This window comes from Phaethon aethereus (assembly GCF_964289735.1).
Source record: "Phaethon aethereus genome assembly, chromosome: 9".
NCBI lineage: Eukaryota > Metazoa > Chordata > Aves > Phaethontiformes > Phaethontidae > Phaethon > Phaethon aethereus.
In genome coordinates, this window is record NC_138585.1 from 26,585,878 (window position 1) to 26,609,461 (window position 23,584).

At 43.5% G+C, this 23,584-nt stretch overlaps 1 protein-coding gene across 2 annotated transcripts in view; it reads left to right on the forward strand.

The window, feature by feature from the left end:
- IFT80 (intraflagellar transport 80) overlaps positions 1 to 9,215 on the forward strand; it is a gene marked incomplete at both ends in the record, with an annotated part of 51,026 nt that extends 41,811 nt beyond the window's left edge. For both annotated transcript variants that reach the window (XM_082003529.1, XM_082003530.1), the window contains 7 exons: positions 91 to 226; positions 903 to 1,050; positions 1,910 to 2,081; positions 4,638 to 4,727; positions 4,825 to 4,997; positions 6,138 to 6,261; positions 9,102 to 9,215. In XM_082003529.1, coding sequence (XP_081859655.1) covers positions 91 to 226; positions 903 to 1,050; positions 1,910 to 2,081; positions 4,638 to 4,727; positions 4,825 to 4,997; positions 6,138 to 6,261; positions 9,102 to 9,215 — 957 coding nt within the window. The remainder of the gene's footprint in view (positions 1 to 90; positions 227 to 902; positions 1,051 to 1,909; positions 2,082 to 4,637; positions 4,728 to 4,824; positions 4,998 to 6,137; positions 6,262 to 9,101) is intronic.
- Positions 9,216 to 23,584: the final 14,369 nt, after the last annotated feature.

Genomic DNA, 23,584 nt, shown 5'->3' on the forward strand with positions numbered 1-23,584 from the left:
TAGTAAAGCATTGATTTGTTTGAATATCACGTGCTTTCTGTGATATGAATCTCCAAAATAAAAATCAGATATTTTCTTTTTCCTTTTCAGACAGAAATTGTGGAGATTGCTTTGGACCAAAAAGGACTTACAAGTGAAAGAAAAATAGCTTTTATTGATAAGAACAGAGATCTTTACATTACTTCAGTTAAACGGTTTGGAAAAGAACAGAAGATTGTCAAAATAGGTAAGAAAAAATTAAAATAACTTTTAACTACATGCTAGCAGGCAAATTGACTTTTATCTAGTACAAGAGACAAAATTTTGCTTTTTAATTAATAGTGAAATTGGTCTTGAAAACACATTAGAAATAGTCCTGTGGCTTTCCTAAGGTAGTGGTAGAAACAATTTTAGTACATTTAATCTAAAAATTTTCAGTATTTATGTGTGATAACAGTTACATGTTAAGCAGTTGTTAACATTTAAGCACTTGTTAAATTAATTCAGGAGCAAGCGGCTAAGAGAAGGATGTATTCCTCAGAATTACGCAATACAGAATCTTTCAGATCTTCTTGCAAATGCAAATTCTTAAGATCAGAATGTTTTTAATTAAATGCTGTAGACAGATGCATGATCCAGTAAGTACGAAGGTGCAGTCTGACCGTTGTGTTAATTTTGATCTCCAGTCTCAAAATTAAGTCCAAAAAACATTATTCTGAAAAGAACTTACTTTCAGAAAGAGAAAACTTAATTTGGCTGAAAGTTTGTGAGATGTTACCTTACAAACTAAGGGGTTAAAACCAGTCCCCATGAAAGGAACTAAGAATGACTAATAATTACCCTTTTACTACAATTTGAGAAGTGTACCTTTATTTTGAAGTTTCTTGTGGAATTTCATATTATTCTGTTATCTTTAAATTAAGGGACAATGGTTCAAACTTTGGCTTGGAATGACACATCTAACATTCTTTGTGGGATTCAAGATACCCGTTTTACAGTCTGGTACTACCCCAACACAGTCTATGTAGATAAAGATCTTTTGCCAAAAACTGTGTATGAAAAAGATGCAAGGTAATATATCCTTTTTACCCAAAATAGTAGTATTATGATGTATTTTAACCAGTTCACTCATTCCTTAAAGAATTATGTGAATTTTACCAGGTGAAGTAGAAACCAGGGTTGCAACTTTTAATTTTTTTTTTTTTTTCATGTTACTACTTCTTGATTAGGAAATGAGGAAGTGAAGAAGTGTTTTATAAGGTATATCATCAAGTTCGGAGTTAAAATGACAATGTGCAGTTTAAAAGTAGAATAGCATCTTGATGCAAAAGCAAAATGTTCATCGTATCTTGTGAAATATTGCCTTAGTTGTTCATAAAATAAAAAAACAAACAAACAAAAAAACCACAAACCAAAACAAACAAAAACCAAAACCCAAACAAAAAAGAAAATCTGTTTAAAGTATCTGTTGGAAATTAAAAGTGTCAAGATAAAAAGTCACCGATAATAATATTTCTAGCTCGGCATGTTTGCTTTACGTATTAGCTTAAATATTTACTTTATTCATAAGTACTTTAATATTTTGTGATATGAAATTCTTCATAAAGACTACCTGAATTCATTATTTAATTCTAAGAGTTATGGGAGCTCAAATATTTTTTACTAAAAAGTGTATTTGAAAATTTTTGCACAAATACCCAGTTTGCATTTGCCTTACAGCCAATGAATGTGCATAACATCATTTTATTTTTAGAGAACATTACAACTACCTGTTGGATGTAACTGTTGAATAACTAGCTTAGATTTTTATATGCTCTGAAAATGAAGTATAATCATGTTGTAATTTTGAAACAAAGATTTCTTTAAATTCCTAAAGTTCTTTTTGGTAAGAAAGAAATTAATATTAACTTACCTTTCTTTCTCTACCCAGCGAATTTAGCAAAAACCCCCAGATTGTACATTTTGTAGGAAATCAAATAACAATTAGAAGAGCAGATGGTTCACTTATTCACCTTAATATTTCACCTTATCCTGCGATTCTTCATGAATATGTTAGCAGTTCTAAATGGGAAGATGCTGTCAGATTGTGTCGCTTTGTCAAGGTAAATGCTAATGATTGGGAATGTTCAGATACAGCTTCACTGTCATATTTGTGTTTTCAAGTATTACTTTAATTGTGCATCGGGTGTTACATCTTGTTGCCATTCTTCTGCTTTGTTGCTGATTATTTTTAGGCTGGTCATGAAAAAATATACATTTTTCATAATTACATAATATACATAATGTCATAATTTTAATTATACATAATAAACAATCTTCTTTTTATTTACACCAAAGTCCAGATGGATTGAACACAGGTACTCATAGAATTTAGTAATAAGCATAAGTTTTCAGGACTAGGCCTTAATATGAACTGATTAAAAATGATCTTTATCTCCACAAACAGTTGGCTATTATTTTTTCACATTTTATTTCACCTGTTTTTGTTTTTTGTTTGTGTTTTTTTTCCCTTTGCTTTCTTTTGTATGTATTTAGACAACAGCAACAGATGAGGTGAGTCTGGAAGTTTTAAAAACAGACAACCAAAAACCCCCTAAACCCTGCTTCCTTTCCCCCATTTACTCCTAGAAGAGAGTTTAGCACTTTCCTAAGTTTATCATGACCTTAAATGTGTATTTAAAGTATCTTTGTATTTGCATTATTAAATCAATACACATCCAGGTAATTTGGCTTGTATAATGATTTTTATTTCAGGTGTTACCCCTCTAATAGAAGGCTTTTTTCCCCAGTGCTTGGCAGTGGGAACTGGGGTTTCAAACTTCAAATAGAGTACTATGTTCACTTTTGAGTAATCTAAGTGTATCACCTTTCAAAATAAAACATCTGTGTCAGATGGTAATATTCATAATACTGTTTCTTTCTGATTAATGTGAAGGTTTTTTAATTCAAGGATTTTTTTTTCCAAACTTTTTATGCATCCTGTTCATTCTTATGGGTAGCCATCCAGTGAGTTCAATCATACTTAAAATGAAAAATGTTTAAAATTTTTGGTGGTATTTTTATGAAATCCCAATCTAGGTATCATGTTTTGCCACTGTCCTTTTTTTATGAGGCTTTCCTCATTAGTCTGTATCTGTCAACAAGTGAGGAATGCCTTTCTCTCAGGAAAAACTGTAACAAAATCTTCATTTTCAATGTGAAGAGTATTCACATCATCTGGTTTTAAGCATCTAAGTTAGGTACTTAGGTCTCAGCCTTTGAAGACTTCTTTAAAAAAGAAAGTTTTTGTCTTTGATGTAAGGTAATCTAAACTGGGCTAAACGAGATGGTGTGAATCTCCTTTCTATTTGACAGTTCGTGTTTGGGCTGAGAGATGACCTGGAACCCCCTTACACCAGGGTAAACAGAGCCATCGCAGCTGGTCTTGCCTCGAGTACTTTATTTATCTTTCATGATTCCTAAACTCTTCATGGCCATCCAGGGCTATTTTTTGTGATGTTGGCAACACAGGTAGTCAGTTCAAAGTGCTTCCAATCAGTGGTAACAAAACGGACCATCGTTCTGATGAAAGAGAGAACAGTAAGACCTATAGGTGAAAAACTAGAAATTTGGTCTCTTGGATAATATCAGGCTGAGCTTTCAGCATGTCATCACCTAACTTTCTGGGTAATAGGGAAGTGGGAAGATTTTTATGAGTGTTCAATTCTCTGAACAACTTCAATTCTCCCACATTATGGGCCACCAGCAGGAAGGTTTATCTTGCCCTGAATCATGTTAAAGAGTAGGAGCACGTGGCCAGGTGTAGAGATGGTGATAGTGAAACCATAGCCTTAGGCTAAATTACTGTTTCGTTTCATACAAAAGCAATTGTAAGACAGGGCATGGGAACATGTTTAGAGCATATTCAGCGTAGCTGTTTATTCTGGTTTAAATCAATAGTAACCCTATGCTGCTTCTAAAAACCTATTCACATTGCAAAGTATTTTCAAATTTGTTATTGCACATATTTTTAAAAATACTAAAACCCACTTAATCCCTAGAGTGCAGGTGGACTAACAAGTGCATCCAGAATTACATTGTTCCTGTCTGAACTAGAGTTTTCAGCTGTGGTAAAACATCAGGATTTTTCTAAATGTTTTTTTCTGAGTTAGTGGGGTTTTTCCCTTTCTCTTTCATTCGTAATATGTTTATGATAGATGTACAGTTATTGTCAGCATCATGGTTCCAGTACAGTAATTTGTGAAGCCTGGCTGAGATTAGCCAGGTTAAAAAAATTATTTTAACTACAACCAGTGCTTTGGTTTCCAGCATAGTTCCACAACTAGTGACAGGGACACTGATGATGAGGTTGTAAAGTGATTAGCTTTCGATTAGCTCATTACTGGCTGAGATGCTGAAAACTAATGATTTATTCAGCCACACTGTCAGTCTCAGCTGATCACATCAACATTTTTATAATGAAGGAGTTCTGAGAAATAATTGAGTAGTGACTTCTAATAAGAGACTTAGACCACGGTGCCATAAATAGCATGCTGAGCAATGCTGTGTTGTTATACACTATTTTCAGGGCTTTGAGAATACTTCCTTTTGAGAACTAATTTTTCGTATAATAATGACTATTTGAAGTTTTAGGAGTTGCATTTGTTTCTAAATTTCAGGATCAAACTATGTGGGCATGTTTAGCTGCTATGGCGGTTGCCAACAAAGACATGGCTACAGCAGAAATCGCCTATGCAGCAATTGGTGAGGTAAGAAAATTGAGGTTTTTTTTTCCAGTTAAATTGTTGCAAGACTAATTTTATTAACGAATTTCCCTTATTAAACTGTTGTACATCTTGTTAACAGATCGATAAAGTTCAGTATATCAATTCCATCAAAGATCTTCCATCAAAAGAGTCAAGGATGGCTCATATACTGCTGTTCAGTGGAAACACCCAAGAAGCTGAAACCCTGCTGCTTCAAACAGGCCTTATTTATCAAGCTATTCAAGTCAACATTAATCTTTACAATTGGGATAGGTAGTATTTCTTCAAACACAATATGTTTATAAGCAGTTCTACTGAGGTAACCTGTAAATTATTTAAATCGGTTGTTTTATTGCAGATACTTAGCTGACTAATTTCCTATCTGTAATTCCCCAGAGCTGTAAAAAGATGACGTAAATCACATCCTGACAATAACCAAAGAAATAACTTTCTTTTCTGTCATATTTAGAAGATAGAAGTATTCTGCGATAAATTCCAAAACATGCTTGGAAGTATTTTTAAATAACGTTTGCTTTTTCATTGTTGTTGACACAAAAAAGACCGTAGCGATACCTCAAACTCTGTGTGACCTTCAAAGAATTAAGGCTGTTTTGAAATGTCTTGTTGCTAAAAATAGATATGTGGCTATTCAGACTCCCAGCACTGTGTAGGTGGATGAAATATGAATTAGGCCTGAGAAAACAAAGTAGGAATTTCTCCTTTAAACAAAAACCCACGTTTTCTAACAGAATCTTGAGGCCATTTACTACTAATTTCTCTGCTATTATATTCATATTGCTGTGGGCAAAAAGTTGTTTTTTCCCCCACGTATCTGTGGGTTTTATTATGTTGCGTAATATGTATCATCTAAAACCTGTGTCTATCAAACATAAGTATTCTTTATGCCATTGAGAAGAAAACAGATGTAAGAGTAATCAATTATGCCAATCCAGTGACTAATCTTTCCTGCCTATAGAATATTCATAAATGCTGTGTAGCATACGTCATAAATACGTATTATGGCACTGTTCAGAAGCAATTCCTGACTGTAATAAAGTTATTAAAAATTATTTGCCCCTTTATATTGACAGTGCTAAACTCTAAACAGTCTCTTTTATTTCCTTGAAATAAAAATACTCCTATTGTCAAACTCCAGTGATGTGGTGAGGTTGTCAACAGAAATAATTGTTGGATATTTTTCATAGCATGCATCGCAAAGTGGACAGTCTCCTTTGTTAGCTACTTTTAACCTCCTGTGACTGATACTAATGTAAAACTGCTTGGCACTATAGATTAGGAATCTTTGCCTGCAGCCCCGACGCTTTTCAGCGTATCGTTTTGCAAAACCATGGTGATTGTAGTTGTGCCAGAGCATTTATATAGCCTGACAAGCCCATTTCTGTTTTATTCCAGGGCCCTAGAACTAGCAGTAAAGCACAAGACACATGTTGACACAGTCCTGGCTTATCGACAGAAGTTCCTAGAGGACTTTGGTAAAAAAGAAACAAACAAAAGATTTTTGCAATATGCAGAAGGTGTAAGTATTCCTCAGAATTACTTCTACAGCTTTAGGTCAGCCTGCTTTTTGTAGCCAGTTTGGGAGGGTGGAGGGAAATTGCTCTTATGTTTTCATTCTTTGGTTCAAATGTGGACACAAGTCTTAAGATTTTTACATCTGAGTACAAGTTCATAGCTTCATGTGTGGTTACTTGGCTAGTAATAGTTGTGCATGTGTTTTATTTGAAGGCACAGATACAGAATGTGTATGTTTAGTATCTGGCAAGGATTATACAAATGAAGGCACAGTTGTTTTCTATAAACAGGGAGCTGGACCTCAGTATGGTTGAATGTGTACCTCTTAAATGTCTTCAACATTTTTTATGTAATTTTATGGCTAGCAACAATAACAAACTTTGAAGGTATCCAGAAACATATTAGGAGTGAACTATGAACTGTTCTGCCAAATATGATAAATACTAAATAACAATTTCATCAAACCTTTGGAAACCATCTTCATCATCAGTAGGTCATTTCAATTTATTAGCATTTCACAGATCTTAAAGACTGTGGACGAGTCTTAAAATTGATAACCGAGAAGTATTTTAGCTTCCACTGGAGGATTACTGTGCATTTCCTTTACGAGAGGCACCCACATGTGCACCTTAGATAGTAATTTCATTGAGCAGCCCTTATGTCCTTCCTGTTCTTCCCCTCACTGTTCCTAAGCATTCTGAGGGTGAAACTATGAAAAGAGACGTGTACTTTGACTCAGATCCTTTCATCCTCTGTAGATGATGGATCAGGAAATACATCTGAGCTGCTAGCTCAGATCCTTTCATTGGACAGTGCCCATTACACTTCCAATAAAGCTCAATTTCTAATTTAAGGCATTAGCTTTTAGCATCTCTGCGGATGTTTCATTTCCTTAAACAAGAATAAAAGTCTGCACAATATCGAGCCCCGCAATGAACCACTCTGCAGTACTTTACCTAGAAAATACAGAAAAATAACAGAACAGATTCCAAGCACTCTTATCATGCAGCAATTTCGGCTGCTATGCTGGAAGTATGTCTTCCACATGCTTTAAATCCATTATTGAGCAAAAATTGTGTTAATCCCCTGATGCTTCCGAAAGAGACTTTTTAGATAATGCTGTCTTGTCTTTAATTGGTCAAGAAAGCTGTAGTTTCTGGAAGGGTTCCCAAGCAATAACACCTTGTCAGTGACAAGATGCGAGCAGAGTGATGCAAGTAGAGCCTATTTCACCTTGCACTCTGTCTTGAAATTTGGGTCTCAGACTGCAGGAGGTTCCTGGAGTAAAGAAGTCCTTTTCTGCATCCATGTTCTGGAGGTCTTGTCTGCTGGATCTGAAACCAGGAGGGAACCTACTTAATGAAGTGGATTTTTAAGCTCTTGGGTACAGTGGTAGCTAAATTCTTAATGCAGCCTGTCAGGCTCACATAGCAAAGTTAGAAGGCAATGTTAAGTGCATTGAAAAGAAAAGCAAGATTTTGTGCTGCTATTCCTTCTCGGGGGGGGGGGAAAAAAAGGGTCTCAGGTTCCCTCTCACCACCTAAAGCTCCTTCAGGCTTAAGTAAGGAGTTTTTTACCTCTTTTCTGTAACTGCAGCTTGAGAGCACTGATCTGCAATCAGATATGGAATCTAAACAATGTGCTTAGTTGTTATATCTCACATCTTTATATATAAGGTATTATGAACCTAATATGTATACTGAGAATCCATATCTTGGCAGTTACTAGGTGTCACTGGCAAGGGTTGTTGGCTTCACTGGCAAGTAGCTCTCTGGGCTAGATGGCAGAACTAGCCCTAGATGTGGTGTGTTTAGCATCTGTGTGACATCTGTTAAAGCAAACACATTCTTTCTTAGAGCTCCATAAAGATTTCAGTCATCAGATCCAAAGCACCTGGACCCAGTAAATGCATCCTGAATTGAGGGATTAACCTTTTCACATGAGAATGTGGGTATTGCAGTTACATCTTCCCTCACAGCGAATCTTCCGTGTTATTTCATGACGTAGTTAACAGAATAACAGCTACTCTGAAAATTCCCTGTGCAGCAGTTGAGATTTTTTTTTTTCCCCATCCCATTTTTGACAGTCTTAGTATCTCCAGCAATGAAACTGAACTTCGCAATTACATTTTTGCCCAGTTTTTGGACATGTTTTTATAGTCACGAAATGCACCGTGATCCATTCTTTCTTGTCGGGCATTTTTGGAATGACAGACAACTGTTGCACCCCGCTGTACCATGGATATTGTACTATATCTATTGTCTGAAGTTTCACTGAAATAGAATATAGCCAGAAGGTGATGATTCTGTGCAGCTGGAGAAATGCCAAGATAAAGCTAAAATAGTTACTGATGTATAAGATAAATTTCAAGCAGAAAACTGATTTCTGTTGCATCAGATAACTAGTGTAATATGCGATCAGTTTACTTGGTGGACTTTAGGTGCAGTCAAAAGACATCACTGCATGTATTATTGATAAAGGGCTATATTCTCAGTAATAGGACACAGATGTCAGTACATTTAAATTAGATGCAAGTTGATCCAAGTTATTTTTGTGTTTTAATGTTTGGGGTTTTTTTGCCAGACACAATGAGATGTCTTAGTATTTGTTAAAATATATCCAAGCTGGTTTTATCTTAAAGGTGGAAAGCTCAGTTTGTTAGAACCCAGCTGTGCCTTCATACCTTCCATTAGTATAAGTTGTTCACTTATACCTCAAGAACTATATAATGATTGATATGATCACTTTGTAATTGTAACTTCAAATTATCCTGTTAGTGAATCTGTTTGACCTCTCTCTACAATGTTAGTTGATCTCTGCATACTTGCTTTTCTGTTCTTACAGCTGGAAGTTGATTGGAATAAAATCAAAGCCAAAATAGAGATGGAAATTGCTAAAGAAAGAGAACGGGCAGCAGCCAGTCCCGCAGTGAGAACTAGTGTAACTGTACAGCAGTAACTGTCCTTTGGTCACCTTAATAAGTGCTTCTTCAATATTTCATACTGGCATATTTTGACAAACATAAATAAAAAAAGCCACAGCAAACATCTTGTGGGGAACAGGAATAAGAATTCTTGTTAATTGTTGGATGACAGGCAGAATTATTTATTTACTACAGTCTCATTTTGAGTTGGGTTTATGTTCTGATGCCCTAGCTCCAGTGAGTAGCTGCACTGTAGTCCCTAATACATGTATGACAAAAAAGAGAAAGTAACTGTCTTTCCGTTAGCGGCTTTTAATTTTTCATTGCCATTAAAACTATTTAACCTTGGTTGCCTCGAATTAAGTACCAATTTCCCTGTTTAAGCACCTAGTTAAGTAGTTTGGTTATTTCTGCAACCTCAGGGACCTCTGAAAACACTTGTTTAAATTGCCCTAAAACAAATTTAGCAAACTGTAAGTGCTGAAAATTAGGAAAGGAGCTTGCACCTATAAAGTGCAAAAGAATATTTCACTCACAGTTACGGTAATACATATTTCTGCTAGTACATATGTACTAGCAAGTTCTTTAATAGATGATTTGAGATTACTGCAGCAACTCAGGTTTGTCACTGTAGCAAATTATTTAGCAATAGGGGGTATTTTCTGAGACAATACAAATTGTTTAAAACACTATGGAATGTGCTTTGAATGTTATTTGACGTAACAAACAGCATTGTTGGTTGGTTTTGTAGCATCTAACGCTTAGAACTGACAACGATATTGAGAGCTTCCTTAACGCTAAAATACCATATTCATTTAAAATAAGGAAGAGCTTTCCGCATATTTTTTTCCGCCCAAAGCACTTGATTTGAAAATACAATTTTTACATTTGTGTTATTTCATCAAGATATATTTTTTTTCTTTGTTTTACGTATGGAAGAGGCTGCATATGTTAGATGTTCTTTGCAAGAAGCCCTTTGTGTTATAAATACTTGAGCAGGTTATTCATAATTGACATTGTAAATATGTATCTTTCAAATGTTACCATCAAAATCTTAAATATCTGTATATCTGGCAAATTTCTTCTGTTTTGTAAATCATTATAGGACACTTTTTTGCATAGTTCTTAAAGGCCTTAATAAAAACAAATAAAGGTGTGGGTTTTTTTAATTTATCTAGTAGATGATGCATTAGGTGATCTCCTTTGATTTATCTGACTGCTAAATAAAACAAGAATTTTGATGTAGCTCGTTTGAAGTGCTGCAGTATTCTGGTGTACTGACATGTGGCAAAGTGAACACCTTCGCCTTCCATTGACTTTGGAACTCAAAATATCACTAATGGCAAGTGTTTTATGTTAAATTTATGAAGCCTGGCTCAGATTTGTAATGCAATGTCAGCAGTTTTTAAAGACCGGTCTAGCAGTGATACAAAGTTCAGGGTCTCGGCTCAATCTTGCTCTTTTATTCTTGGGCCAGTTGGAAGTCCAGCAGAGGCAGCAAATTCACTCAGCTTCTTAAAAATGCCTGGTGCAACAATGAAGCATTGCAATGATGAGATAAAGCAATGGCGTGGATGCCGCACTTGCAAAGGTACGGTCGTAGACTGGCTGCCCCTCGCGCTGATGTCGACGTCATGCACGGAAAGTGCTGCCGCAGTACTTCAAGCTGGATCTCCATGTCTCGGTATTAATGAGAAGTGGTGTATTTGTAGGTGATGCTTGTTTAGTTCCTAGGCCAAAGCCCAATAAAGATCTTAAGGTATTTATTGCTATTTTTTTCCGTGCACGTCCACCCCTGAACTACATGCTGCGCCGAGCATGTTTGGGTTAAACAGAAAAACAAAGACTAGAAAACAAAGCAAAACAAGTATTTCAGAAAAGCAGTTGGTATTCTTTATTTTCACCGGGTTCTCATATTGCAGGTAACCTGGTACAATTCTGACCTTGGGTATGAAATCTAAATTTCAGAACGCTCTCAGAAGAAAACATCCTTACATGGCTTACCTGGGGTTGTTGCAAGGTTTTTACAGAGCACAATTGCAATTCCCAGAAAAGTGCCGTCTGTCCAGTCGGAGCTAAGTTTGTGCTGGTTTGTCTGGGGGGGTTTAAAGTTCTGCATTGCATTTGTCTGTACTTGTTTTCAGTCATTTTCAATAGTTCATTTAATGAAATCTATTAAGCAAAGAGAAGGACCAGGAGGATACAGATGTTTCAAGTATGTTTATAAGGAGCTGCAGCAAACCTCGTGTATCTGCCATTTCTGACATACTCGGGTAAGATTTGCGTATTAGCAGGTGCAAAGAAACATAAAAAAAACCCCATCAAAAGTACTTTCACCCTCCTTGTTGTCTTTGGGTCATATTGCCTCCTTGTCCAAACCCTGATTTGAAACCTTCCAGAGCTGTAAATGAAATAGCTAATCAATTACTGACTGCATTATTGCCCAGTGCAAGAATACTGATTCTTCAATGATTTAAGAATACCTATTTTAAAACTAGATAGCGCCCTAGTTAATTGTTGCCTGTTTAATTGAAAACATCATAAACCTATTTAAGAAGCAGGGATTCACAGGGCTGAAATGTAATTGTTTTAGTTGCTGTTGTGATGGATCAATTATTCAAGTATAACCCCAATTTTGCCATAGCAGGTTGGTTCTTGTAGTTCAGATACTTCAGTTGACCTTGAGCGTGTAGATTTTCTCTGGTTGTAAGAAGGGAGATTCAAATGGAGATGTGAAAAACATGTCTTTAAGTGAGGTAAAAGTAAAAGCTAAGACGAGTGTTTAAAAGCTGTAATTGAATTAAGGAAGCAATATACTGAAAAAATGTTGCGTGCATTAGGTAGCACCTCTGTCTTTTGAACTTTCAAGCATTACAAAAGTTGTACTTGGCTCTCCTTGCACGTGGGCTTGGAAATGACGTAAAAACATGCAGAATTTTTTCTCCCCACTCCAGCAGTATAAAATGGGACAAACCTAAATAATCTGTTAATGTAATTAAGTCAGCACCCTACCCTGCATTAGAGGACAGCCATTTCAACATCCCAGTCTTCGTGTATCATCCACCATCTGTTTGGCGACGGACAGAGGTTGCAGTCCGTTCCCTGGGGGCGGTTTCTATTTACGGGACACAGCAGCCACTATACGTTTCTAAGGGAACTTACTGATAGGGCCCAGTGGTGACCGCAATGAAAAGCGGTGAAAAGAGCGTTTTAGGAACATCCTCTTGGATTTGACAAAGAAAAATTGGAAGTACTGCTTTAACCTTGCTTTACACCATGTTTCAACTATTGTTTGGGCTCCAATTATTCCAGATAATGCAAATGGTTAAAGAAAGTGGCTTCATTTTTACCTCTAGCTTAATTTTTTTATGATTTGCATATTTTTAATAGTTCAGAGGGAAAAGGAAAAAATATTCTTTGTGTTCTGATATCTAAGGCTGTGAGACTTTGAGATCCATATTTGACTGTCAGATTTTATTCTTTGGAACTGGAACAGGATGAAGCTTTGGATCATCTGACAGGAAAACTTAATTTCACCGTTTATACCAAGACATTTCCTACTGCAGGAAAATAAATGTTCATTTCTTAGAGGTTCTGTGCATGAGAGAACTATGGGTGCATCGCGTTTGTGCTAGAGGCCAGAAGCTGTGTCCTAGACGCATCTCGGAGGGAGGTGAGAGGTCGGAGTGCGCCTGGGAGTTGGGAACTCTTGGCTTTGGCTCTGTGGCTTCGTTGTGGCCTCTCTCTGCCTCGCTTTTTCCGTCTGCAGATGGGGGTAATGTATTTAGCAACGTTGCGAGCTGTTTTTTTGATTCTAGGAAGTTAATGTAACGCAATGCGCTCAGCGGGAAGGGTGGTGAATTGTAACTTTACAGGTTTTCAAACCCCAAACCAATAAACATTAATAGATGTCATGGCACTTGATGAAGATGGCCGGTGGTGTTACTCTCTTAGTGCCAGACGAAGTCGCTTGCCCATGGTCACAGAATCATTAAGGTTGGAAAAGACCTTTAAGGTCATAAAGTCTAACTGTCAACCCGACACCACCGTGCCCACTAAACCATGTCCCGGAGTGCCGCGTCTACCGTGGGAGCTGGCAAGAGGACCAAGCCATTTCTTCAGCTGAGCCCTACCTGCTGATCCAGAGAGCTCAGAGGAGGCATCCTCATCCCTGCTGGGATCTGGGGTAGTTGGTGAAGGCTATCGAAATGCCAAGGCATCCGTTTGCAGAGCGGACCACAGGATTTAGCTGTGCAGCTCTCATGGAATTTAACAGAAGTTGCCCAGGTTCCGTTCGACGGAGGTTTCGCAGGCGGGAGCTCAGCGAGATCTGGGCGTGCTGTGAGCGCAGCTGGACGAAGCTTCGCGGGGCCTGCCCTGAGCCGCGGTGGGATTTCGTCCAACCCTATTAACCTGCATTCCGTTAAAAGGTAAAATTCACTATTGTAGATAACGAAAGAAGTCCTGCAATCCTCTGGGACTTAGTCTTTGCTATTTCTTCAGAAAATATGTAGGTTCTATCGAATAGCGAATGGAAATACCGATGGTGAAAGGGGGGAAAAGAAGCACTAGCCATTGAGTTACGATGTGTCGGTGCTTCTGATTCTGTAAGAAGCAAAATAGGAACCAGAATGTTGGTGTTACGCTGCCAGAGCGGGTCTGAGGAATGGCAAACGCCTGAAAGCTGTGAAATGCGCTGCTTTTCAAGCAGCAAAGCCGTTTGAGGGCTGTATCATGCTGGCCTGGTGCCAGCCTTGACATGATTTTTCGGGCATATTGGGTAAATCTGCCTGAAAAGTAACGTAAGCCCAGTGTGTTTGGTTTGGGCCCCTCATCTGAAATGATAAATTCCCATCTACAAGAGGGCTGGAAGGAGGATCCTGGGAACTACAGGCCTGTCAGCCTGACCTCTGTACCGGGGAAGATCATGGAACGGTTGGTCTTGAGAGTGCTCACAGGGCATCTGCAGGACAACCAAGGGCTCAGGCCCAGCCAGCATGGGTTCATGAAAGGCAGGTCCTGCTTGACCAACCTGATCTCCTTCTATGACCAGGTGACCCGCCTAGTGCATGAGGGAAAGGCTGTGGATGGTGTCTGCCTGGACTTTAGTAAAGCCTTTGACAGCGTCTCCCACAGCATCTCCTGGAGAAACTGGCGGCTCGTGGCTTGGACAGGTTTACTCTTCGCTGGGTGAGGAACTGGCTGGATGGCCGAGCCCAGAGAGTTGTGGTGAACGGCGTTAAATCCGGCTGGCGGCCGGTCACGAGTGGTGTTCCCCAGGGCTCGGTTCTGGGGCCGGTCTTGTTCAATATCTTTATTGATGGTCTGGATGAGGGGATCGAGCGCTCCCTCAGGAAGTTTGCAGATGACACCAAGCTGGGTGGGAGTGTTGATCTGCTGGAAGGCAGGAGGGCTCTGCAGAGGGATCTGGACAGGCTGGATCGATGGGCAGAGGCCAACTGTATGAGGTTTAACAAGGCCAAGTGCCGGTTCCTGCACTTGGGTCACAACCACCCCAGGCAACGCTTCAGGCTTGGGGAGGAGTGGCTGGAGAGCTGCCCGGCGGAAAGGGACCTGGGGGTGCTGGTTGACAGCCGGCTGGACATGAGCCAGCAGTGTGCCCAGGTGGCCAAGAAGGCCAACAGCGTCCTGGCCTGTATCAGCACTAGTGTGGCCAGCAGGAGCTGGGCAGGGATCGTGCCCCTGTACTGGGCACTGGTGAGGCCGCACCTCGAATCCTGTGTTCAGTGTTGGGCCCCTCACTACAAGAAGGACATTGAGGTGCTGGAGCGTGTCCAGAGAAGGGCAACAGGGCTGGGGAGGGGTCTGGAGCACAAGTCTGATGAGGGGTGGCTGAGGGAACTGGGGGTGTTCAGTCTGGAGAAGAGGAGGCTGAGGGGAGCCCTCATCGCTCTCTACAACTGCCTGAAAGGGGGTTGTGGCGAGGTGGGTGTTGGTCTCTTCTCCCAAGTAACCAGCGATAGGACGAGAGGAAATGGCCTCAGGTTGCGCCAGGGGAGGTTTAGATTGGATATTAAGAAAAATTTCTTCACCGAGAGGGTGGTCAGGCATTGGAACAGGCTGCCCAGGGAGGTGGTGGAGTCACCATCTCTGGAAGTGTTCAAAAAACGTGTGGATGTGGCGCTTCAAGACATGGTTTAGGGGACACGGTGGCGCTGGATTAATGGTTGGTCTTGATGATCTTGAAGGTCCTTTCCAACCTTAGTGATTCTGTGATTCCTTTACAGTTTAACTTTTAAGAAAAAATTAACTGCGAATTTTCATCATTTACAAAATAGAAGGTGTTTTTTTGGCAAGATATTAACCTCAGATTTTGCCAGAACAATGCCCTTCCTGCCGCTACAAGCTTTTGAAGCCGACAGGATTAACCAGTCAGCTTAGCCGTGGTGGAAGCAGCACACAAATACGCCGTTAAAGATTCTCCCACGGTAATCTGTGCTGTTGTCAGGGCCAAAAAGAGCTATCGAAGAGCCAACGCTCGTTTGCAAAGAACTGGTATCCGCTGCTTCTTTTCCTACTTTAAGCCTTTAATAAAATATTGAGGTGTGGAAAAATGGAAAAAGTGCTTGGAAATCGGAATACTCTGCCTGGTGATGGAGCTACCCTCAGCCTAGCAAGACGAAAAGCATGCACGTGATGATGGAGAACACCAACCCTGCTTCTTAAAAATGTAAATGAACTAGGAGATGTCTTCTCTTCGAGCTTTCACTAAGTGATTGGAGTGTGCAAGCCTCAGACAAATAAACCATTGCAAATGATTACTCTTTCAGGAATTGCATTTTTGGGGGTAGAGACATCTGCGATGAATGGTCAGTGAAGAACTCAATTGTTCACCGTTTTTTCCAAAGCTCTTCTGACTCATCCTAATTTCATTCCAGATGTAAATCAGTGGTTTTCCATATAAATTAAGCAATCTGCATATTCATTTCTGTTCAAAATAGAACACAAAGTTCTGTGTAAGTGCAAAACAGTGCAAAACGTGCTATGATTTTACTGTTTCAATTAGTAGCTGTTTTATATTGATGACTGTGGGGATTAGGTCAGCCAGTTGCACTTTTATCTTGCTCGTCTGTAGAAATAAGAATTTACAAGAAAAAAACCCCAGGCCAACTGTCAATAGCAGTAAGATTAACTCTACTTATATAACTTAGATAACAATAACTATTTTATTTTGTAACTTAATACGATCAATTACAAAGAAGAATCTAGGGTCAGTTATGATACAGGTAGAAACAAAGGCAAGGTAGAAAATATTTTGGAAAGAGTTATGCACAATAACAAACATGGAAGGAAAAAAAATGAAGAAAATAGGCACCAATGGCTGTTAAATCCACGATCGCCGTGGCCAAGACCTGGCACAGGATTATACATGTGCTGCCCCGTACAGACCGTGGACAATCCAGCTGGATTCACAGAGGTAACTCGCTGTGCGTAGGAGACACAACCTTTCCCTCCTGTTTTCCTGCTCTTTTTCCTTTGGGCTGGAAGCTCATAGCATTCTGGATTTTTGAGGTTTCCTATAGGGTACCAACCCTGCAGCTGACTGCACGTGGTTGCAAAAGAGCAACTCTGAGAGCTGTGAGTGTGCCCGCGGGACCAGGGTTCCGCTAGTTTGCTTAGAAAACTTAAAGCTGAGGGTGGGTGAGTGATGAAAATCACTGCAGGAGCGGCCGTGAAATTCTGCGTGGTGAGCACAAGAGAGCCCAAGCAGGACTTCGCTGTTTGCTGCTGCTCTGAAAAGGGACAGATTTCATTTATGTTACAGCACGGTGTCCTGGGAAGCCGGTTTGGCTCGTTAAAGTTGTATTGTCTTCAGTTGCCTGATTCACTTCAGAGTAGTCACAGTTGTAAATAACCAATAATGGAAAAGCTAGAAGCTGTCTAAACCAAATGTAATTCTTGATTATATCACCTAAAGATAGGGGGAAAATTAGGGGGGGAAAAAAAGACCATTTATTGGTTTTTAGATTTCAGGATTAGTATTAAACATAGAAATTTTGAGACTTCCATTTCTTTATTTTTGTGAGAGCAGAGCTATCCCGTGTCACACTTATTCAGTGGCTCCAAAATCATCTGACGTTATCACAGTTGTCTGGCTATCGTCTTCTCCCGCGATCATCTCTCTACCTTCCCATAAAACGTGTCCTCTGCGCCAATATTTTACTCTGTAGGGTATGGGGAAAAATTGGGGAGAAGAAAAGTTTTTGTGAATTGATCATATGTAAGAATCTATATTTCCAAAGTATATTTTTATTGATGCAATTCAGTCAAGGGTTGCCCCATGCGATAAAATTTCAAATACTGAAACACAAGCGGTTAACTTTAATTCAGGTACCTTCACCCCACTGTAAATGTTTCTGATGAGAACTAAGTGCTTCATATGAAAATATGATGGTCTGATATCTTCAGAGAAATAGAGGGATACGTCCTTTCTCTGCACAGAGCTAGGCAATATGCCTGGAACAATTAGGTGAAATGGATGTACAAAGAATATCATGTTTAATGACTTCTGCGTCTTTCGTGAAGGGTCTGCAAGAAATTTTTTCGTTATGTAGAGAAATAACTGTGGTAGTTGGAATCCTGCAGTTTGGAAATGTTCTAATCTCTTTTCTGAATAAACTTTCAGGTTTTCTTTGAGATTAAACAGACAAGCCTTCAAAAAACAGGGTAACAGAGAGGGATGGTATCTACATCTCCATGTGCTGTAAAAGATCCTGGGTTCCACCCTAAGTGCTAACTTCAAGCTGGAAAAAAGAGATATTTTATGAGGGCACAAACCGGTTCCAGTCTCGGGGGAGAGCTCAGGTGAAGCTCGTGGAAATCGTAGGTGAAAGAGTGATCAGTGACCGTGTATGAAGCAGTAATTTAGGACTAAGTTAGATACTCCCAGCTAATTGAACTGCGGGCGTCAATGAGGACCGAGGTGACTTCTGCCCGTCCTCAGTGGTTGTTTGCCTTGTTCATGTAAAGCAGTGCTAGTGGAAAGCACCCAGCACCCTGACGGGACTGCCGTCTGCACACAGACACTAGCACAGGCAGTTCAAACCTCTCTGTGAAATTCCTTCAAGCTTGACCTTGAGTAATTTAATATAGGGGTGAGTCTCGCTCAGCCTTTGGTGTCCAGCCACTTGGGGGGCTTGACTATGGGGACTGATGTGCCGTGGGTCAAACATGCTAATGCTTTACTTTTCGTTCTCTTTAAGACATTCTTCATTAACAACTGGACTGCTCAGAAACTGCGTTAGCCATCTCCCAGTAAGGATACAGCATCAACCTGGGCTGTATTTTAAATACCGTATTTTCTTTGTAAGGGTGTTCCGCCAGATTCAAGTGTTTTGGCATAGAAAAAGGAGGTTGAGGAAAAGCTATTGATTTATCTACTCAAAATCATGTTTCAGCCCTGAAAGTTGCTTTCTCAGCTGCATCTGCCCAAAGTAGAGTCTGGCAGTGGATGTCCCACAGAAAACACACACGTCTCCCAAGCTTCCCTCGTTCAGACCGGTCAAGAGTTGAACTGTTGGCGGTGAGCCATGGTCCCTCACGGCCCGCGGGTCTTCCCTGGCCCTTCTGTGTGCAAAGGAGTTTTTCCTTCTCCCTGGTCCCTGCACAAACACTCACTCCTCACTGGGGAAAGGAGGGAGGGCAGCTTGAGGGCAAATAGAAAATACAGTAGTAATGCAATATTAAAGGAGAACACTAAAAAATGCACTATTATTTCCTATTGGGAGGGACATAAAAAAAGTTATATTAGCTGACGTTAGCACTTGGATTAACAGGTAGCAGAAATTAATTAATACATTAAACTACGGATGAGGAAAATGCTTGTTTTTTAAAAGTAATATAGTCAGTCTCCTGGCTTTTGAAATTTAAAATTGCACGTATTGAAATGGAGTATTTTCTCTGCCTTGCTGGCGCTTCCCAAAGCGATGCCTTGGGATTTTGAGGCACTAAATAAATTGGGCTCACTCAGAATAAACCACCCGGGGTAGCGCTGCCCCGCAGGGTGCCGTGGGCAGGAGCTTCCAAACTTCCCCCCGCGGCATGGGGCTGGCGACCGAGTTACACAGCGTTAGGTTGAGCCCCTCATTTCTGTGTTTCTATTTAAGATACAGAATTACCCTCTTATGCGGCATATTTTATTCGAGAAAAGAGTCTTCCCATCAAACACCGTTTTTTAAAAAATTCCTAATATTGCCTCCCCTCCGTTGCACGCAGAACTGCACAGGCAGGCAGCACCCAGCCACAAATCCTAAAAAACTCCATATCCATGGACTTTGTACACAGTCAGTTTTGAGTTCGCGGTGGAAATCGGTGTTTCAGTGTTTTGGCTGAAAAAGTCAAGCAAATCCTAAAGGAATCGAGCTTTCCCCTCCAGTTCTGCTGTTCCTAACGCTGGCACTGCGGGCGCTCCACGGCAGCGGAGGTTTTATAACCCCTCCTGGCCGGGATGGAGAAGCGAAAAGGCAGGCTGGGTTCCTTGGGGGCTGCCCTGTTTGTTAGGAAGGCTCAGCGTTATTCCTAGTGCCATAATCCATCTTCGCAGCAGGAGCCGTGTTCCGTAACCCAAGAAGCTCCGGGTGAGAAAGCGAAAAGGCAGGATCTGCTCTGGTGTCTCTGGGTTACGACTGTCTCCTCCTCCTCCTCCGGCCGTCTCTGTCCCCTGCAGCGTATAAAAAAGGCCTAATCTCAATTCCAGTAAAAATAAGATTGCCACTTCAACTAGATACGAGGATTTTATGCAGCATCTGGGAACATCTTTCTGGCTTAGCATTTTTAGCTGCGATATAGGAACGTTTAGATGCTACAGCAAGAAGTATTTCAAAACCCAGATGCCCATATCGATACCTACGTCCATACGTAGATACTGTATTTGACATGTATCCAAAGCGCCGGTTCTGCGGCGTGAGGAATGGCTCTCTTGCACCCAAAGGTTATTTCCCAACCTTGCCTGCAAGGGGAGGAGGGGTGTCTCATGCTCGTTGGGCGCCCTTTAGCTGGGACCCACAGGGCGGGGTAACTGGTTTTTTGGAGGGTTTGTGGGTCGGAGACCTGGCAGCGGTCGGCACCGAGGTCTGTGTGGCCTGCGCCGGATTGGGTCATTAATTTCCCCTAGAGCAGAAGCGATCCCAGGTCGCCTCGGTGCAATAAAAAGCACGGTACCAGAAGGTGCTAATATTTTATTAGCCGGCTTTGGAGGTTGTTCTCCTCCATTTGCCTTGCTGACAGAGGCAAGGCTGCGTACAACCACTGCATGATGCCGAAGGGGATAAGCCTGGTCTTGCTTTCCCGTGCCACCCATGGGTGCGGGAGGTGTGAGGATGGCACCGTCAGGCCACCGTCGTGTCGGCGCAGGCCCTGTGCACCGTCTCCTGCTGCTTCTGCAGGCAAGCAAAGCCGGCGTTCCCAGCACGCGGGAGCCCACCGCACATGCCCAGGCGAGGGGGCTGGGGCTGCTGCCCCGAACCGCCACCAGCTCTTTCTGTCACCCCATGAAGAGCACGTCATCGTACTGGAGGTGATGTCATTGTATCAGAGGCGACGTCATCGGGCCGAAGGCGATGTCCCCAGGTCAGCTTCCTCCTGGATGTCTTGTCCCTCTTCCCAGCCGGGGCCCGGGGGCTGAGCAGCGGTCCTGGCCGCCGCGCTGCCGGGGAGGCGGGCAGGAGCTGCTCCCCAGGCCGCAGGTCCCCCCGGGGCCGCGGCGTGTCCCCCCGGGGAGCCCAGCTCTCCCGCCGGGAACGTCGGGGGCCCCGCACGGCCCGTCTGCAGACCCTGATGTCCAGCGAGCCCCCCGCCGCGGGCCCGGCTGGACGCTCCCCCGGGGGCCGGCATCTGCCCCGGAGTCCCTCCCGGGAACGCGGCCGCGTCCCTCCCGGAGCCCTCCGGGCCTGGCACCGCAGCCCCGTCCCTCGGGGGTGTCCTCCGGCTCGGCCCCGCGGCCCCCGGCATCCCGGCCGGCGGCGGCCGCTGCGACCCTCCGGGGGCCCGGCAGCCCGCGGCGGGGCGGGGGCTCAGCCGCAGCCCCCTCCGGCCCCGGCTCCGGCCCCGGCCGCGGCCCCGGCGGGGCGGCGGGGGCAGCGCTGCGCCTCCTCGTAGCTGGGCAGGTGCTTCACCTCCTCGTAGCGGGGCAGCGGCGGCAGCTCCGGCCCCGGCCCGGCGGCGGGAGCCCCGGCCTGCAGCGGAGGGGCGGCGGGGCCGGGCGGGGGGCGGCGGCGGGCGGGCGGCGGACGCCGGCGGGGCGCGGGGCAGGCGCGGCGGCGGAGGGCGCAGCCGGCGGCCACCAGCGCCAGGAGGAGCAGCAGGGCCGCCAGCCTCCGCGCCAGCCACCGCGCCCGCGGAAGCCAGGCGCGCCCCGCCGCCCGGCCGGCCCCGGCCCCGGCCCCGGCCCCCGTCCCGCCGCAGCCGTCCCGGCCGCACGGTGCCGGTCCTCGCCCGCCAGCCATCCTCCGCGCCCCGCGCAACCCGGTCCCGGTCCCGGCGCGCACCTTCCGCGGAGCCGGCGGCGCTGCCCGGGTTTTATCCGCGCCGGGACGGGTTTCAGCCCTGATGAAAAATTGATGGGGCCATTTGGCGGCGGTTCACGGGCTAATGGGGCGGCGGCGGTGCGGGACGGGGCACCGGGCCAGGATCGGCCCCTGCGCCGGGGCAGCGTGCGGCCCGGCCGCTCCCATCGGGGTCCCCACCACCGGGGCTTCAGCTAACTGTGCCCCAGAACTCACCACTGAGCCAAAACGTATCTTCACTGAGTGGGGACAGAATCCCTGACTGGGGAGAACCTGTACTCAAGGACATGGGGATTAGTGGAACCCAAGGATGCAGGGATGAGCAGTTCCAAGAACATGGGGATGAGCAGTCCCAAGGGTGTGGCAATGAGCAGTACCCAAGGACACAGGGATGAGCAGTACCCAAGGACACGGGGATGAGCAGAACCCAAGGATGCAGGGATAGTGGTACCCAAGGACAGGAGGGTAAGCAATACCTGAGCCCTGAGCAACCCGTGGGAGGGGAAATGCAAGGTGCAGAGCCTGCCACTGATTTTGCCACTTAAAAAGGACAGCTGCAGCATCAGAGCGGGCAGCGACAGGCTGGCTCCCTCCTGGTGCCTGCGCAAGGCACAGATGAGAGTGAGCTCTTCATTCTTCCTTTCTGTTGGTTTTTATTCCTACCATTAAGGTTTCACAGCTGTTGGCAAGGCCAGGGGGTCCCCGTGTCACCTGGCAGTGACCATTGCCCACTCTGCTGGGGACCCAATCCATCACTTTATTCAGACCCTGTAATTGCAGACCCTCATCTGTGTTGTTTGCTGATTACCCTCAGCTCAATTGCAAAACTCCTCAGGAAGCTGGGAGAGGACAGGGAGGTCTAATCTAGTCATGGAAAAACTTACTAATATGAAACATGGCAAAAAATGACCAGTACTTTTCTGCTTGGTTTCCTTTTAGGTGATGATGCCAAATCTGATATGCAGCAGCTAACCCACCTACATGACCATCACGTGTAATGTGTTTGTTTCCTTTTGTCCTGTTTACTCAACCTGTGATGATTTTGTTGCTGATATCCGTAAGTGATATTCCTGCTGTCATCTCTACATTTGGGTAATTTGGTGCCTGTCGTTATCTGTTACAGATTTTATGGTGCTCAGGAAGAAAGATGGGAAGAAAAGACTCTCAGCAGTGATACAGAGTTTGCATAAAAACAATCTGAAAGGAAGGAGGGGGTCAATGGTGCTGGGCTTCTGGCGAACCGCAAGAAACCATGGATTCTGTACCTTCTGGGGTTTACTCTCCATATGTTTCCTCACTTTGTGGGCATTTCTGCCTGCAGAAGGACACTGGAGCTGGGAACTGCGGGAAGGGCAGGCTTCAGGCACGGAGCCATGGCAGGAGAGCGGCAGGAGCGGGCGCAGCCCTGGCCCCAGCTGCTTCGGGATGGACCTGCCCAGGCAGTGCCGGCTCTGCCACCCCGCACAAGGGGCTGGCCGCGGGGACCCCGGCCCTGTGCCTTGGGGATGCGTCCCGACCCACGGCCGGCAGCACCGGGGATGCTGAGCACCAGCAGCAGCTCCCTGCCGTGCCTGGGGCTGCATTTACTTCAGACTCTTGATAATAACCAATGTGATTTTTTTAAGGCAAACACAATGGTGAGTAAACAGCAGGGCGCCTGGCGAAGCCTACCTATCCATTAATAAAGCGCTGCATTTTAACAACATTTCTGATAAGCTGCAATCAGAGCGCTATGAAATATTAAAGCCTGTTGATAGCTCATTAAAGCTAACGTTTTGGCTGGTCCTCCAGCGTGCGCCGCGGGCCAGGCTTCGGTGCTCAGCCTGCAGAAGTGGCTGAGGATCGGCTCTGTACCCCGTCAGATGAGGAAAATCGTGGCT